Source organism: Sus scrofa, chromosome 5, assembly GCF_000003025.6.
Source record: "Sus scrofa isolate TJ Tabasco breed Duroc chromosome 5, Sscrofa11.1, whole genome shotgun sequence".
Classification (NCBI taxonomy): domain Eukaryota; kingdom Metazoa; phylum Chordata; class Mammalia; order Artiodactyla; family Suidae; genus Sus; species Sus scrofa.
In genome coordinates this window covers 83,024,632-83,044,445 of record NC_010447.5, presented here as the reverse complement: position 1 = coordinate 83,044,445, position 19,814 = coordinate 83,024,632, and the positions used below count along the sequence as shown (strand labels likewise).

The window sequence follows — 19,814 nt, the reverse complement described above, 5'->3', positions numbered from 1 at the left end:
AGAAATAAAAGCTATCCAAATTGGAAGAAAAGTAAAATTGTCACTCTGTGTAGATGACATGATATTATATACAGAAAACCCTAAGGACTCCACACAAAAACTACTCAATCTGATCAATTAATTTAGCAAGGTAGCAGAATATAAGATTAACATTCAGAAACTGGTTGCATTTCTATATACTAACAATAAAATATATTAGAAAAGAATTATTTTTTTAAAAAAACAATGCCTTTTAAAATTGCACCACGGGAGTTCCTACCATGGTGCAGTGGAAACGAATCCGACTAGGAACCATGAGGTTGCCAATTTGATCCCTGGCCTCGCTTAGTGGGTTAAGGATCTGACGTTGCTGTGAACTCTGGTATAGATTGCAGTCATGGCTGGGATCCTGTGTTGCTGTGGCTGTGGTGTAGGCCAGCAGCTGTAGCTCCGATTTGACCCCTAACCTGGGATTCTCCATATGCCACAGGTGTAGCTTTAAAAAGCAGGAAAAAAAAATGGACTACAAAGAGTTAAATACTTAGGAATAAACCTGACCAAGGAAGTGAAAGACTTGTACTCTGAGAACTATAAAACATTAGTAAAGGAAATTAAAGAGGGTTCAAAGAAATGGAATGATAACCCATGTTCCTGGATCAAAAGATTTAATGTTAAAATGGCCATACTACCCAAAGCAATCTATACATTTAATGCCATCTCTAAGAAATTACCCATGACAGAACTAGAAAAAAAAATCCAAAAATTTATATGAAACTAAAAAGACCAGAATTGCCAAAGCAATCCTGAGGTGGGGGGTGGGGGTGGGGACAAGCAGTAGGCATAATTCTCTCAGACTTCAGACAATATTACAAAGCTACAATAATCCAGAAAGTGTGATACCAGTACAAAACAGACATATGGATCAATGGAACAGAATAGAGAGCCTGGAAATTATGGTCAATTAATCTTCAACAAAGGAGGCAAGAATATAAAATGTGAAAAAGACAGTCTCTTTAGCAATGGTGCTGGGAAAACTGGACAGATGCATATAAATCAATGAAACTAGAATACACTCTCACACCATACACAAAAATAAACTCAAAATGGACTAAAGTCTTGAACATAAGACAAGACACCATAAAACCCCTAGAATAGATGATAGGCAAAACATTCTCTAAAATAAACTGGACAAATGTTTTATTAGGTCAGTCCCCAGATAATAGAAATAAAAACTATAAACAATGGGACTTATTAATCAAACTTACAAGCTTTTGGACAGCAAAGAAAATCATTAAAAATAAATGAAAACACAACCTACAGAATAGGAGAAAATAGTTACAAAATATGCAACCAACAAGGGATTAATCTGTAAAATATACAAACAACTTATACAACTCAACAAAAAGACAACCCAATGGGAAAATGGTCAGAAGACCTAGATAGACATTTCTCCAAAGAAGCCATACAGATGGCCAATAGGCACATGAAAAGATGCTAAACGTCACTAATTATTAGAGAAAAGCAAATCAAAACTACAAGGTACCACTTCACACAGGTCAGAATGGCTATCATTAATAAGTCTAAAAATAACAGATGCTGGGGAGGGTATGGATAAAGGGGAACCTTCCTACACTGTTTGTAGGAATGTAAATTGATACAACCACTATGGAAAACAGTGGGGAGGTTCCTCAGAAACTAAACATAAAACTACAGTTTGATCCAACAATTTCATTCCTGGGCATACATCCAGACAAAACTGTAATTCAAAAAGATACATGTACTCCTATGTTCACTGCAGCACAGTTCAATGAATAATAGTCAAGACATAGACACAATCTAAATGTCCCTTGACAGACGAATGGATAAAAATGTGGTACATATATGCAATGGAATACGACTCAGCCATAAAAAAAGAACAAAATAATGCCATTCACAGCAACATGGATCCAGCTAGAGATCATCACACTAAATGAAGTTAAGTCAGAAAGAGAAAGATAGAGAGTTCCTGATGTGGTTCAGTGGGTTAAGAACCTGACTAGTATCCATGAGGATGTGGGTTAGATCCTTTTTTTTTTTTGTCTTTTTTGTCTTTTGAGGGCTATACCCATGGCATATGGAGGTTCCTAGGCTAGGGGTCCAATTGAAGCTGTTGCTGCCAGCCTATGCCAGAGCCACAGCAACGCCAGATCTGAGCCCCGTCTTCAACCCACACCACAGCTCACAGCAACACTGGATCCCCAACCCACTGAGCGAGGCTAGGGATCAAATCCGCAACCTCATGGATCCTAGTCAGATTCATTTCCACTGTGCCACGACAAGAACTCCTAGATCCTTGACCTTGCTCAGCAGGTTAAGGATTGGCATTGCCATGAGCTGTGGTGTAGGCTGCAGATGCATCTATGATCCCACATTGCTGTGACTGTAGCATAGAACAGCAGATGTAGCTCCAATTCGACCCCTAGCCTTGGAACTTCCATGGGAAGGAGGGAGGGAGAGAAGGAAGGGAAGGAAGAGAAAATACCATATGATCTCACTTATATGTGGAATCTAAAATATGGCATGGGAATGGATTAGCAATGAGATCCTGCTGTGTAGCACCAGGAGCTATGTCTAGTCACTTATGATGGAGCATGATAATGTGAGAAAAAAGAAGGTATACATGTATGTGTAACTGGATCACCATGCTGTACAGCAGAAAAAAAAATTGTATTGGGGAAATTAAAAAAATTTTTAATTTTAAAATAAAATATGGCATGAATGAACCTATCTACAAATTAGAAATGGATTCAGAGAAATAGAGATCAGACTTGTAGCTCCCAAGGGGGAGGAGAGCGGGAGTGGGATGGACTGGGAGTTTGGGTTTAGTAGATGCAAATTATTACATTTGGAATGGATAAGCAATGAGGTCCCACTGTATAGCACAGGGAACTATATCCAATCTCTTGGGATAGAATATGATAGGATATAATATGAGAAAAAGAGTGTATATTTATGTATGACTGGGTCACTTTGCTGTACAGCAGAAACTGGCACAACATTGTAAATCAACCATACTTTAATCAAAAAATTACAATTAAAAATTCTGACATAAATCATGCCAATGTTTTCTTAGGTCAGTCTCCCAAGGCAATATAAATAAAATTAAAAATAAGCAAATGGAACCTAATCAAACTTATAAGCTTTTGCCCAGCAAAGGAAACCATAAACAAAATGAAAAGACAACCTACTGAACCTACTGGGATTAGGAGAAAATATTTGCAGATGATGCAACTGACCAAGGATTAATTTCCAAAACATACAAACAGTGCATACAATTCACTAGCAACAACAACAACAACAACAAAAAACCCAATTGAAAAATGGACAAAAGACCTAAATAGTCATTTCTCCAAAGAAGACATACAAATGATCAATGTCACAAGAAAAGATGCTCATCACTGCTAATTATTAAAGAAATGCAAATCAAAACTACAATGAAGTAACATCTCACACCAGTCAGATTGACCATCATTTAAAAAAAAAAAAGTCTATAAATAAAAATGCTGGAGAGGGTGTGGAGAAAAGGGAACTTTCCTGCACTGTTGTAGGAATATAAATTGGTACAACCACTACGGAAAACAGTATGGAGTGTCCTTAGAAAACTAAAAACAGAGGTGCCATATGATCCAGCAATCCCACTCCTGGACGTATACCCAGACAAAACTACAATTTGAAAAGATACATGTACCCCTTGTTCATAGCAGCATTATTTACAATAGTCAAAACATGGGAACAATCAAAACATCCATTGGCAAATGAATGGATGAAGATGTGATGTGTGTGTGTGTGTGTGTGTGTGTGTGTGTGTGTGTGTATAATGGGATATTAGCCATTCAAAAGAATGAAATAATGCCAATTGCAGCAATATAGATGGACCTATAGATTATCATACTAAGTGAGGTAAGTTAGCAAAGAGAATGACAAACACATATCACTTACATATGGAATCTAAAATACGACACAAGGAGTTCCCATCATGGCTCAGTTGTAATGAACCCGACTAGCATCCATGAGGATGTGGGTTGGATCCCTAGCCTTGCTCAGTGGGTTATGGTCTTGGAATTGTGGTGAGCTCTGGTGTAGGTCACAGTCATGGCTGGGATCTCATGTGGCTGTGGTTTAAGCCAGCAGCTACTGCTCGAATTTGATCCCTAGCTTAGGAACTTCATATGCTGCAGGTATAGCCCTAAAAAGACAAAAAAAAAATTCACAAATCAACATGCATATGAAATAAAAACAACAGACTTATGGTTGCCAAGGGTGGCATGTGGGTGAGGGAAGGACTGGATTAGCAGAGGCAAACTGCTATATATAAAATGGACAAATAACAAGGTCCTACTGTATAGCACAGGGTACTATACTCAAAATCCTGTGATAAACCAAAATGGAAAAGAATATGAAAAAGAAAATATATATGCATAAGTCACTTTGCCGTATAGCAGAAATCAGCACATTTTAAATCAACTGCTTCAAATAAAATTAATATTTAAAAAACTGAAAAGTTTTCATCAAAAGAACAATAGCTAATTGTGATGACAGATCTTAAAGCAGACATATTATGGTTATCATTTAGTAAGGTACACGTTATATATAGAAATATCAAATTACTATGTAGTATTCCTGAGCCAATATAACGTTAATTATGTCTCAAGAAAAGATAAACAATGATTAGGGATATAAGGCACAGCATGACAACGATGGGTAACATTGCTGCAAAGTATATTTGAAAATATTAAGAGTAGATCCTAACAGTTCTCACAAAGAAAAAACATTTTCTTTTTCTTGTTTGTATTTCTATGAGATGATGGATGTTAATTAAAATTATGGTAATCATTTCACAATATATGTGAGTCAAATCATTATGTTGTAGGTATTAAACAGGCAATGTATGTCAATTATATCAACATAACTGGTAAGATAAGAAATCAGGTGTTTATTACCTGGATGCATGCAAAAAAAACAAACAAACAATAACAGACAGAAAACATGAGCATGTTTCTGAAAAACTCTGTTTCCCAGTGTTGACAGTGGAATATTTTAAGCATCAGGGGTAGTGACTATGCCCTAATTTGAGAATTTTCTAATTACCTAATCTTGTGAGTCTTTATGAGACTAGAATATTAGAAATATCCTGCTTCACCACTATCATCTTCATTAAAACCTCAGCTGTGTAGCTATAAATGTATGAAAATAGTTAGCAGGGAGGTTAATCTGGGAACTGGCAAAATTTTATTTTAGCTGATTTCTTAAAAAGGAAAATTCTGGAGTTCCAGTCATGGCTCAGTGGAAACGAATCTGACTGGCATCCATGAGAACGTAGGTCTGATCCCTGGCCTTGCTCAGTGGGTTAAGGATCTGGCATTGCCGTGAGCTATGGTGAAGGTAGCAGATGTGGCTCAGATCCCACATTGCTGAGGCTATGGCATAAGTCAGCAGTTGTAGCTCTGATTCAACCCCTAGCCTGGGAACGTCCATATGCCATGGGTGCTGCCCTTAAAAAAATAAAAGGAATATTCTCTAGAAATAAATTTATATAAATATACTTTTCAGGGTTTTTTATTGGTTTGTGTTTTGTTTTCTTTTTTGTCTTTTGTCTTTTTTAGGGCCACACCTGAGGCATATAGAGGTTTCCAGGCTAGGGGTCAAATTGGAGCTATAGCTGCTGGCCTACACCACAGCCACAGCAATGCCAGATCCGAGCCTCACTGAGCCTACACCACAGCTGGTGGCAATGCCGGATCCTTAACCTACTGATTGAGGCCAGGGATGGAACCTGCATCCTCATGGATTCTAGCCAGATTTGTTTCTGCTGAGCCACGACGGGAACTCCCAAGAGTTCTTAAATAAAGGTGAAACCCATTTATCCTTCCTTTGATGACTTATATTACTGTAAATACAGTCTCATGTACAGTGGAGGCAGATTAAGAATACAGCAAATGACCCTGGCCAGCAGGATTCAAAGGGAAGTTCTAGTCAAAGTCCTAACTCTGCATCCTGGTCTTTCAAACTGGCCACTCCAGTTACACTATGTTTCTTCACCCCAGTACCAACTGCCCTGCCAGCCAGGATATCCCTGCATCCCTCAGAAGAGCAGATTTCTTCACTCCTTCCCAAGCTTTGCTTATACTCTTTCTCCATGCATCGCACTCCCTGGAAAAAATATTTCCTCTCTTCTTTGCCTATTCAGATCACCTCTAGTTTTAATATCTGCCTCAAACTTCAACTATTCAGTAAGTGTGTCCACTGGGCTCCCCTCTCCCTAGATATCTCCTATTGGACAAAACTCTGCATTCACTCAGACCCTTTCCCGGCGTACTATTCCTCAACCAGTGCATGAATATCGGTCTTATGGCCTCAGATAGCTTGGAAGTGACAGACATCAAGAACCCTACCTTCACTTTCCACAATACCCAACAAAGTGTGATGTCTACAGTCAAGCATTTAGTGCCTTTAAGATACAATCAATGTAAACTCACTTTCCTGTAAGTAAATTTCAACGTGCAAGAGCCAAGTGTAAAAACCTCAACTTTATACAATCCTCTATCTTAATGAGGAAGTTAAATCCACTCAGATCTAAGTCCAGCTGCTGTTTTTCCCAACAGGAACACTAAATAATTTCCCCAGACTGCCCGTCAGCTATCTGGTTTTAGACATCAATTTTATATTTTCCATAAAAAATTAAGGAAGCTTGCTTAGTAATGTTTCCGTTACATGAGATGTTTTAAATACTTGAAGTATTCAATTTGGATCCCATTAATAGCCTGGTAGGGAGGGGTAAATACTAAAGCTGTTATCTGTGGGACCCTATGCACAGGTGCACTCAGTTTGCCTAGACCTTGGCCCTCAAGGAGGTAGTCTTTACTTTCATTAATTCAGACTCCACTGAACGAAGTTGTGATTACTTGCAAGGGCTAAGGTCCAAAACGCAAAGAAAATCCAGTGAACAAACAGAGGAAATATTCAAACCATTTTGAAAGGAGATCATTTATAACAGTTAACTTGCTAATTATGTCATTTATTTTTCCTAATTAACATTATCATCTAGTAATTCTCAACTTAACTACAGCATGCATTAGAACCACCTGGACCCTTGGAGTTCCTGCAGTGGCACAGCTGAAGGAATATGACTAGGAACCATGAGGTTTCAGGTTTAATCCCTGGCCTCGCTCAGTGGGTAAAGTATCCGAAGTTGCCATGAGCTGTGGCGTAGGTCACAGACATAGCTCAGATCTGGCATTGCTGTGGCTATGGTGTAGCTCCAATTAGACCAACTAGACTGCAGCTCCAATTAGACCCCTAGCCTGGGAACTTCCATATGCTGTGGGTGTGGCCCTAAAAAAAACCACCTGGACCCTACAACACATCCATGAGGAATCTGCATTTATTGTGAAAAGGGGCCAAGACTCATGACCTTCCTATGAACAGATACCCAACATGTGTCCTACCCAACATATGGCTGCTGGGTGGGACCAGGGAGACAGTGCTCATTGTTGGAAGAAAAGTGGCAACAGCGGGGAATTTTGCCACTAAGAGCCTGTCCAGTCCATGCATAGGGGGGCCATGAGTGGTCTTATAAACATAAAGGCTTTGAACCTCTCTTTTCAAGAATAAAAAAAAGAAAAAGTTTCTAATTATATGCCATCTGGAAAAGGCAAAACTGTGGGAACAATGAAGAGATCGGTGGTTGCCAGGAGTTTGGGAGAGAGCGGAGATCAACACTGACAGAGTATGGAAGTGTTTTAGAGCAGTGAGAATATGCTGTATGATATTATAATGATGGATATGTGCCATCATACTTCTGCCCAAACCAAGAGTATGTGCAACACCACTCCATTAAAGTGAACACTAAAGTGAACTGTGGACTTTGGTGATCATGATATGTCAACGTAGTTTAAAAAAGAAAAAAAACTGACCACTCCAGTGAATGATGTTGATAATGGCTATGCACATGTGCGGAGAGGACATATGGGGAATTTCTGTAACCTTCCATCAATTTTATTGTAAATCTAAAACCAATTTTAAAAAATAAAATCTTTAAAAAAAAGAATTAACACTCAGTGCAAACATTTTTGGCAAAACTTTTGTTTCACATATATATGTATCCATATTACATATGTTTATGTTTGTTGTTCTGTGGTGTGAAATGTATTTGTAAGATCCAAAAAGTTTGCCAGCCACTTGTTATATTGGTAAGTAAAAGCACAAATTAATCTTTAAAAAAAAGGAATCACCTGAACTTCATCACCACCATCTCTGATTCCGTAGTTCTAAGATAGGCCTGAGAATTTCAGTTTCTACAAGTACCCAGGTGGTGTTGATACTGTTTGCTGGGAACCATCCATTGAAAACCACTGATCTATTCAATATTTTGCCATAATTTGAATATACTTTACAGTGCAAGCTGAAAGTTTATCTGACGATACAGTGTTTTAGAGAATATCACTCTGGTGGAAAGGGGAGAGGTAGCAATTTCAAACTGCAGGAGTTACCAGTTATCAGCTAATCATAGCATTCAATTAAAGTGCTGTCATTATAGGTTCCTTGCTGAGCAGAGCACTGGGCTTTTTTTAAAAGACTGGATCAGGGCCACACAAAGGTTTTGACTTGCACTTTGTATCCACTCAGAAGCCTGAAAGTAAGTCCCCCTAACTCCACCCCCACCCTAACCATTTGAGGAGTGAGCTTACATCCCTGAGTTCAACAGGGCAAAAATATCAAGATCATGGGCTTTGGAATCAGATAAAACTACTTGAGGTCCAAGGTGTATGACCTTGGAGAAATAATTTAACGTCCCTAAAATGCAGTTTACCTTAAGAAGTGGACACACCACCGTACTACTGAGATCCCTCTTCAGTGAAGGATTTTTTGGCCCAGCTGTTGGGAGCACTACTACAGTCAGCCTTCAGCTCTCAGACCCTCTGGATGGCTTTACTGCAGAGGATTCCCCGGTCTTTCTTTAAAGATACACCCCTTCCTTGACCACGCCCCTTCCTGTGACCGCCCACTTTAAAGTCTAATTGACGCGGGAATATGAAAGCCTGGCTATCTCAGCCCAATGGGGTTAACTCTGACTGTTAACTCCCCTCACTTCAGAGTCTCCATGGGGAGGTTATCCTTCACCTGTGTTTACAGCTCCCACCTCTGCCCAAGCCTGCTATTCTTGTATTCCTTACCCAGGTGTGGATCCCAAAGGCGCTGGTTAATAAATATTTTAAGCACACTCAACTCCATCTCAGACCTTCCTTTTTAAGATAACAAACGTGGGACGTGCATTTAAAGACAAACAGGTGGATGAAAACTCTAAGAGGCAGGAATTATATAGATTCGTTCACTTAACAGTATTTATTGGGCCAGACTCTGTTCTAGATCTAAGAATACAGAAATGAATACAGATGGCTAAAGTTTAAGAAGAAAGGCCAAGAAAAGCATTGAGGTTGAAACCAATGTAAATACACAACATTGTAAATACAGTCATTTCTGTATTTACAGCATTGAAGTTGAAACCAATGTAAATACACAACAATGTAAATACAGTCATTTCTGTTTTAAGCTACAGAAATGACTTTTTGCTGTAAAAAGAGAATAGTACTTCTTCCCATCCCCACTGCCCAGGTGTTTTGTTTTTTTTTAATTGCCTAAGCTTACAAAATTCATTCTGTTCAAAAAATACTTGATCATTAGTCTTAGCAGATTAGTCTCAGCCTGTTTGATAAATTTCCAAATTTCCTTCCTAACCTCCATGCTGCTGTTACACTACACTGGGTTGTAGGAAATTGTGAAGCTAAAGTCCTACTCACCTAGACACTTCATGTAGCACTTTCTGTTTCTGTGCTTATAAAACCTGATAAAGTCTCTTTAATGCCCCCACGGTCACATGCCTGCCTAGACACACCAGTTGTGTATTTACTGGGTTTTTGTGGCTTTAAGCTCTAACCAGGAGATGGTGCACAGGTTTTTCTATTTTTTTCAAATCCCACAAACCTATAGGGTGGTTCACTGCAGCCATCCAGGGCTCACCACCCAGAACAGGATACAGAGATCCCTTCTCCGAGACTCAGTAATATATTAACTCTCATCACTTCCTCTAAACCCTCTCAGCATCAGAAATCCATTTCTACTCTATTTGAGAATTAGGATCTTACTTTCCGAGACACTTTATCCTCATCAGCCTAAGAGGTTAGACTTTTGACACTCATAAGCCAAGAAAAAATCTCTTTCCCTCTGATATTTGTGGAAACATCCCTTTTCTGAGCTTTAAACATCAAACACCTGAATATTTGAATGTGAAGAAAGGCTGAGGAGGTAATTGAGTGCTCCAGGGAAAGGGAAAGATCATTGGTTAAATTTTCTGAATATTCTCTTCTCCTAAATATCAGTTGTCCTATAGATGGCCTCCTCGAGGCAACCTCTAGCCTCTCCAACACTGTAATAAAGCAAGGTTATTTATTACTTTGACTCTCTCCTAGCATGTTTTGCAGTCTTGTCTTTGCCTGGGTATCCTGCCTTCCACCCAGCATTATGTAATGATGCCAGGCATGGTCTCAGTAGGAAGTTAAATCAGTATATTTATCTTTCTCCTTTCATATCTCCTGTCTCTGCACCTTCTTTATCTATCTTCTTTTATTTCTCTACCTACCTCTACAACTAGCCCTATTTTAAATTGCATTGAATGTTGTCCATTAACTGAAACATCATGTTCCCTACTCCATCTTCAGGGTGTGAAGAGTAGGCTTTATGCTACCTACTTCAAAACTTGAGATATGTTTTGATCTCAAGTGACTTTTCTCTGTAACTCAGAGACTTTCAATTAAAAGAAAACTCTCCAACCCACAGAGTGGAGGAAAATGTTTGCAAATTATATATCTGGTAAGAAACTTCTGTCTTAAATATATGAAGAACTCTTACAATTCAATAATAAAAGGACAACTAAACCACTGAAAAACAGGACAAGGATCTCACTGAACATGTCTCTGAAGAAGATGTACAAATGGCCACTAAACATTCAAAGATGCTCAACATCATTAGTTATCAGGAAATTGTAAAACAAAAGCACAATGAAATGCCACTTCATGCCCACTAGAACAGCAATAATAAAAAATACAATTAACACAACATTGTAAATCAACTATACTTTAATTTAAAAAATTAGCAATAAAAAATCATTTGATTTAAAAAAAATACTGTTAACAGGTGTTAGTCAGGATGTGAAGAAATTGGAACATTCATACACTGCTAATAAAAATGTAAAATAGTGTAACCACTTTAGAAACAGACTAATAGTTCCTCAAATGGTTAAACATAGAGTTACCATATGACCCAACAATTCTATTGCTTGTATATATTCAATAGAAATTAAAACACACATCCACACAAAAACTTGTACACAGTGTTCAGATCAGCATAATTGATAATAGCCTAAAAGTGGAAATAACGCAAAGGTCCATGAATGGATAAATAAAATGTTGTATGTCCATACAATGGAATATTATTGGGCCATAAAAATGAATGAGGTACTGATATATGCTACATCAAGATTACTCCTGAAAACACTATGCTATGGTCTTTTGATTTTCATATGGTTTAACTTACATGAAATTTCCAGGGTAAAAAAATCTATAGAGATAAAATTAGATTAATCGTCACTTAGGGCTAATAGGGTTGAGAGAAAATGGAAAGTGACTAGTAATGGGATTTCTTTTGGGGGTTATTAAAGTGTTCTAAGATTGTGATGATAGTTCTACAACTCTGAATAAAAAAACCACTGAGTTGTACACTTTAAACGGGTTAACTGTATGGTATGTGAACTACACCTCAGTAAAACTATTATATAAGAAACTCTCCAGGTACCTCAGAATTCATGAGTTCAGCTTATAACAGATTATCTTATTTTGTACATTACTTTAAAATTTCCATATGTGATGAAAATCTCCTCACGTCACCACAGCCTAGGATTAAACAAATTAAAAGAATAACAGAATTAAGAGAATTTTAACAATTTGTGATTCATACAGATGGGGGCACCTCCTGCTCTAAATACATAGAAATTCTGTATAAAATTCAGAAAACAAAAATTTTAATACATAGTCAAACTGGTAAGAATGAAAAGAAAAATACTAGTCCCAATATTGAAAAGAAAATTGGAACTACAGTAAGGGTACCAGCAGATGTCAAATAAACCATGGAGGTGTAAATCCTGCTGAGTTCTTATGTCCCAGGGGGATGAAGATTAAGTTTCTGCCTGTGGAATGTGGAGAAGTTAGAACTTTATTCCAAGTATCACCAAACACCTTGAAGAACTGCCCCATTAGTTAAAAGGGGGTTTTAAAGAAAATGCACCTCTAGCCAAGTCTTGGATGAAGCATCAAAACTAAGTCCTGTGAAATGCATGGGCATAGGAGGAAAATTGATACTATGAAAGTAAGAGAGGAGCCCCAGCCTGAGCTAATGATGTAAAATTGATTGAAGGACATTGAAACAACAAGGGCACAGCAAAAGCTAATTGAAAACGTCTCTGTAGAGATTCTCCCTAACCAGAGGCAGGAACTCTCACTGGGGAAAAAAAAAAAAAAAAATACAACCTCTGCTGAAGATAAACATTCAGCTAAAATGATCAACTACACAAAGAAAGAATTCACCATGAGACAGAGTAAGCAAATGGACAAGTATAAGAAGTAGCACTCTGAAGAATTTTAAGTAATATCACAATATGAAAAAGTAGTAAACATGGTTAAAATTATTAAAGAGTAAAAGAATGATTAGGAATAATATTTTAAAAATCCAGCATAAAAGAATAGGAACATTTGAAAAAGCACATCCAACTCTAGAAATGGAAAAAAAAAAGTCATTGAAGTAACACCAAATAGAGATTGAAAATTCAATGGACACGTTAAGTAGTATATTTGAAACAGCTGAAAAGAAAACGTTAAGGAATATCCTTTCGTTTATATCTATATCTTGGATGATTTCCAGGATGCCTCACATAAATATAGAAAGATTTATATTTTTTATATTAAAATATTTTTATATAAAAATAAAAAGATTTATTTATGTAAATATAAAAAGATTGAGACGGTGGACCAGATTAGGAGACACGGGGACGAGAGAAAAAGTCACAACATTCATCTAATAGGATTTAAAGATCATGGAATAGAGAAAATGGGGGAGAGGGAATATGCAAAGAGATAATGGCTAAGAAATTTTCCAGTATTAAATATGTTATTTTCTATTTTCAGGTGTGGTGATAATTGATTAAAATATATTCTTCAGTGACAAAAGTTCTACAGGTTTATTTGCTTACACATTTATAATCTATACATAGTACATAGGAAGAGTCCTTTGTGTGGTAAATAAACTGGAAATAACTTTCTGTAAAAGCTGATAGTTAATTATATTAAATGCGACACTTAACCCCCAAGAACAGACAACTGCAAAGTATTTGCAGAGTTTAATCAGCAAGTTGAAAAATCAGAACTGTAACCATGTTTTACACTATAATGTTGAACCCTCTCAAGTCTTTTCACAAACAATGGGCGTACAACTTACAAGAAAAAGTGATTTTTACAGTGACTAAATAACAGAGTGAGTTTTCAGCGACTAAGGGTCAGGCACTTAGCTGACTCTGTATCAACAAATGTACGGGATAAAACTCAAAATTTCCTACAAGAATCAACACAGAGTTATTTCCCTCAACTCAACCCCACCCCTGTTCCATGTATCTACTTCACAGTCAACTGTTAACAATATACTATACTTCCTGAGATTATCATAAATAAAACAAAATGATGAAAACTCCTTACGCATATATTTAATATTTCCTTCATCTTAATATGTGTTACTGTTGGAAATCATATCAAGAAATAAAACTCCTGGGAGTTCCCTGGTGATCTAGCAGATTCAGCACTGTCACTGCTATGTGCAGGTTTGATCCCTGGCCTGGAAACTTCCATATGCCACAAGGATGGCCCCCAAAAAAGAATAGAAAAGTAAAGAAAAGAAACTCTCTTGAGTTGTTTTCATAGTTACTCACAATTCTATAGTTCTTAATTTTTAAAATGCTGTGAAAATATATGGTTATTATTCTGTATCATAACATTCCATAACAATATTCCATAACATAACATTACATATTCCATAATATTCCATTCCGTAACATTCCATAACATTCCATTTGATAACATTCAAGCAATACTTGAATCCCCACCTATAGATGAGAACAATCAGATACAAGAGTCAAGGGAACTTCCCTAAAGGAGTACAACCAAGGTATGTGACTTCAGGAAAACCAAGATACTAACCTTAGCCTCAAAGGCAGGATTTCTTGAACTCAACAGCATGGCTCTCTGGGGCGGGGTCATTTTTTGTTGTGGAGGAGAGGGGCTGCCCTGTGCACCACAGGACATTGAGCAACATCTCTGAATTCTATTCACTAGATGCCAGTACACCTCCTCCCCAGCTGTGACAACCAGAAAAACATATCCAGATTTTTCTAAATGTCCTCTTAGGTGCAAAACTTGTCCCAATGAGAACCACTGGTCTAGAGAGAAAATGATCACATGAGCAACTAAACAGATGATTATACATGTACACTGCTTTCACATACTATATATAAAATTTTATTTTTTTCCTATGGCGTGAATATGACTGGTCCATAGCTTTATGCTATATAGCATATGGAACTCTACCCAATATTCTGTGATAATCTATCTATATGGGAAAAGAACCTGAAAAAGAATGGATATGTGTTTATATATAACTGAATCACTTTGTTGTACAGCAGAAATTATCACAACATTGTAAATCAACTATACTTTAATAAAACTGTAAATTTTTTCTAAAAGTTTCCATCCTTTTCATTAGAATAATCCTACTGATTTCTAACTATATTTTTCAGAAGGAACTGTCTCCCATCATTTCATTGCAAATTACTAACAGCTTATCTTTTTATCTTTTTGTCTCACATTTTGATTTTCAATTATATTGAAGTTTTAAGTAAAACTGAGTTAATAAAGTGCTAACTGATCTTTCCTGCTCACATTATTTATGTGAGGTAGGTATGTGTTTAGTGTTCCGTCATCAGAGGAGATTAAGGATAAATTCAAGGTCATACAACTTGTTAGTGGCAAAAAAAAAAAAAATAGGCAACTTGTATGGCTTTTCCCCCCCATTAGTGTTGTGATTCAAAATAATTAATAATACTGGATTATTTAATTTACATTATAATATATTAACATTTTACCTTTAATTGGTTTAACCCAAAGATTTAGATAAGATGAATAACTTTTACTAAGAGTAACTTTGATTTTTTAAGAATTCTATCTGGGAGTTCCCATCGTGGCGCAGTGGTTAACGAATCCGACTAGGAACCATGAGGTTGCGGGTTCGGTCCCTGCCCTTGCTCAGTGGGTTAATGATCCGGCGTTGCCGTGAGCTGTGGTGTAGGTTGCAGACGCGGCTCGGATCCCACGTTGCTGTGGCTCTGGCGTAGGCTGGTGGCTACAGCTCCGATAAGACCCCTAGCCTGGGAACCTCCATATGCTGCGGGAGCGGCCCAAAGAAATAGCAAAAAGACAAAAAAAAAAAAAGAATTCTATCTGGTACTCTCATGGATTTATAAAATATAGACAATTCCTAATGTCACAAAGATATATTTTGTAAAAATAAAGTGGAGAAGAATGGAATTATTATGTCTCTCATATTTCTCATTGTATAACCCCTTGGAAGTCAAATGAGAAAAAACTATTTAAATAACCCAATTTTGATCACCCAAACTGAAGCATTCTACACACAGGTACATTTAGAATTACTACATAAAAAACAATAGCTTAAATCACATTCACATAAACAAGTAAGATTATATCTTTCTACTAATTAAAAATTATAGAAAGATTTACAGTTTGATGTATGCTAACAAATATGTTGATTAAAAAATAGCAATTATGTACATATAATACATGTGAATATATCATTAATTTAAATGTCATAAATCTCTGCTTTAGATAAATACAATTTCCTATTTTTTTATTTCTTAATAGTTTCAATTGGCAACCTCTAAATGTACAGAGCATGCTCACCCAAATATCAGAGAATAAGCAAAAAATTATTTAATTACAAAGTACTTTAATGTATCTAAATATTTCACACATTATTATTTTAAAACAGTGTAAAGCTAAAAAAAAAACTTCTAAACAGTATCAAATGTGTATGCTGTAGAAAAAAAATAAGTTATTGATAAAATCCTTAACCAAAATCTTAGCTAGAAATGTTAGCAAAATAAAATAAACTTTGAGATTGCTACTTGAAATTTTAGAACATTGCATATATTTAGTAATTCTAGTAAACTAGTAGTATTTGTCTATATAATTTAGCTTTTTAACCAGATGGATATATAATAGAATTCAATATTTCCAAGCATATATACTTTTAAATTTAAGTGATTGCAAATAAGTTGACATTCAAAGATTCAAATTAATAGCATTCAATGGAACCACCTAATTTCACAGGGCTTAATCATTTTTACTCATGTAAATGTTCTTGTATCACCAAAACTGTAATTACCTATGTTGAAAGTCCTTTGGTCAGTATGAGGCTTATGGTAGTTTATATTTATAAGCTGGGATGCAGTGAACCAGGATCCAGGGTGGCATGATTTGCACTGGGTGTCTCAAGACATATGCAAGCCCAAGACAATAGAGTGAACAGGAAATTAAGAAGGCAAGCAAAGGTAGAATGTGCAACAAGTTCAAAGCTGATGGGTCAGGAACAAGGAATGCAGATAAGAACCAGAGTCTAAGAAAGGTAATACAAGCAGCCAGTGGCCAGGCACTCTGGATAACAAGCAAAAAGGCACAAGAATGGATGCACAGCACCGAGAAGACCTTGATCATTGGGCCCAGGTTCTGTCCCAAATGGGATGCTTCTTGATTACCACCTCCTCAAGCCAGAATCAATTCCAAGATTAATATGTGTGTTGGGCTGACAAGGGTCAATGAGAAACAAAGATCTAGACAGCGAAGACTTGTCACTTCTTTGCCTCCTAGGGAGCATGTGGTAGGAGGGAGAAAAGGCTTTTTCAGTAATGATTATGATTTCAATGAACCCCGACACTTATATGCTAGCACCAAATGCACAGATATATTTTTAATATTGCCCAAATTTAAGAATATGCTTTTGACCATCCAGTATGTATGCATATATGTGTATTAGCTGTTTAGCACATATAGAGTCACAACTTTCATCACTTTCACAACTAGCTTCATTGAAATAAAAGAGGGATAGAGGGAAAGGCTGATAATTGAAACTCTTACCTCCTAAGTAGCATCAATTAATGAGTGTAGTGAGCAAAATCAGGACTTCGCTTTAACAAAAGATTTATCCGCCCTCCCAAACATTCATGATAGAAAAAAAAAAAAATCTAAACCTGATCCAATTATCTTAGAAAACACATAAAACTGGGACACTGTTTAAAATCATTTAGTATCACAGCAGCTTCACAAACGAGTGCCATTGATCTTGCTGCTTGGACCTGTGCAGTTCAATTCAATATGGTTAAAGGCAGGATTGTCAGTTCCACCATCTTCTATGGGATGAGATTTATCACTTAAAACTTGCTTCTTCTAAAAGAAAATGTTAACATGGTGATTAGAAAAAAAGAAACTGTTCATGCAACTCTAAATCATTGTTACTACTGCTTTTCTTTCTCTAAATCTGCTTTGTAGAATACTGAGGCGAGATGAACAAGTGAGCAACAGATGACTTACAAAAGCAAGGCAAGGAGTCCCCGTGGTGGCTCAGGGAAAACAAATCTGACTAGTAAGCATAAGGATGCAGGTTTGATCCCTGGCCTTGCTCAGTGGGTTAAGGATCTAGCATTGCCATGAGCTGTGGTGGAGGTCGCAGACGCAGCTGGTATCTGGCATTGCTGTGGCTCTGGCGTAGACCAGTGGCTACAACTCAGATTAGACCCCTAGCCTGGGAACCTCCATATGCTGCAGGTGTGTCCCTAAAAAGACCAAAAAAAAAAAAAAAGTATCTTCCCTGTCCATCAAAGTAGTATTCTATCCTGGTGATAAAAGCACAGTCTCAGTAATTTAAGAAAAAAGAAAGCCAACTCACTTTCTTAAAAATGTCAAAATTGGATAAAAAGTCCTCTTGGGTTAGTAGGAATCTGCGATCTACATTTTGTTTTCTTCCTCCTGAAAAATATACATTGTTTACATTGTTAAAAAGGTATGTGTAACTACGGTCCATCATACATGCATTTAACGTGGGCACATTCACTTCTACGTACTTACAAAACACAAAGAGAAAGACTCTCTTACATAGTGTTAGAGACTTATCTCATCATTTCCTTTCCCTCAGTCAGCCTCAGATTCTGTAAGCCTCTCACTGGAATAAATAAGAGTCCAGTGTTTAAAGGTAAATGAGATGCCTTATAAATGCAAGCCAACCACCTCTTCCGGTATTCAACTAGGGAAGAATCATCTGACCCAATACTGGTAGGAAAACTGGTTTAAAAGCATCCCTCATGATCTACCAATAAAATATCAAACCATCCATCTCTGCTTCAGACAGTAGAGTTGCCCTTCCCCAGTATGGAGGCTACAGATGTGTGAAGAAACAGGAAAATTATGAATCATTGAGTAAATTACTTAAGTGAAATTCAGTATGACAATAGGTGCCTGATCTGAATCCCCTTCCTTAATGTTTTGCTCTACAAAAATCATTCTTTGGTTTGGTATTTTATCTGTGGATCAAAGATGATGATTTTAAAACCGTGTATCTCAAAGAGTGGTTCTCCAACTTCCTCTATTCAAATCACCTAGGAGATGTACCTAAAATGCAGATTCCTGGATTGACCCAATTGGGACTTCTTTGGGTGAGGCCACGAATTCAGATTTTTACCAAATTTCCAAGATGATTCTTATGCTGGTCTAAAGTCTGAGAATCACCACTTTGGTACAAACCTAGACTTTTAATCTAGGGAGCCTCTGCTGCTCAGGAGATGAGTTCAACTTTAAATTAATCCATTTAACACCGTGAAGTATCTATCATGTACTAGAGACTCTGTCAAGTGAGACAGAGATGAATAAAATAATCACTGCACTCATAGCTCATAGTCAACCTAGGAAAATATTTACCCCAACTTCACCAGTGAGGAGACACATTCATGGTATGTGTTTAGGTAAAGCTGAAATGCCAACCAAGTCTGTTTGGCCCAAGTTCTTACATACTCCAAGTATCTTACAGTAGATCTTTAAATATATTTTCCAAAGAGCATCAGGATTTTATGTTTCTGACTTTTTTTTTTTTGCAAGGTTTTCACTGCTGCTATGAAGTGGGAATAAGTCATATATGAAATTAATGAGGTTGAAGTGGTTTTTAATCATTGGATGCCTATTCATCTTCATGTTTTAAAATAAAAGATAAAGCTATACACGGTTATCAGAATGAAAGCATTTAAGGGGAAAAAGGGGGTGAAGGGTGTACTCTGATACACCTGTTTTTTAAGGAAAAATTAGCTGAAAAAGGACTAGAGGTCAAATAGTAAAAGGAGATTGGTTAGGTATATTCCAGAACTGAACAGTTGGGTTACTGGTGAGAGAAGTTTAAAATTTGCCTTAAAATATATCAAAACAGATAAGAGACTAAACCTACTATGTGGGAATTTTTATTTTTGAGAAAAAGTATAGTCCTTTTATAAAGAGAAGAGTTTAAACAAATGTTTCAGAGGCGTTTAAACAACTCTTTATTATAAATTTACAATAATTACAAATTGTATTGTCTATAATAATGTATTA

General features: G+C 36.8%; 1 protein-coding gene across 2 annotated transcripts in view; it reads right to left on the bottom strand.

Annotated features, from left to right (window-relative positions):
- The window catches only part of SLC5A8 (solute carrier family 5 member 8), a 115,364-nt gene that overhangs the window by 44,097 nt on the left and 51,453 nt on the right, over positions 1-19,814 (bottom strand). Inside the window, exons 14-15 of one of the 2 annotated variants that reach the window (XM_021091084.1) lie at positions 18,130-18,209; positions 8,828-17,630 (exon numbers count right to left, since the gene is read on the bottom strand). In XM_021091084.1, the coding sequence (XP_020946743.1) occupies positions 17,505-17,630; positions 18,130-18,209 (206 nt within the window). In that variant the 3' untranslated portion in view covers positions 8,828-17,504. 2 annotated transcript variants of the gene reach the window in all.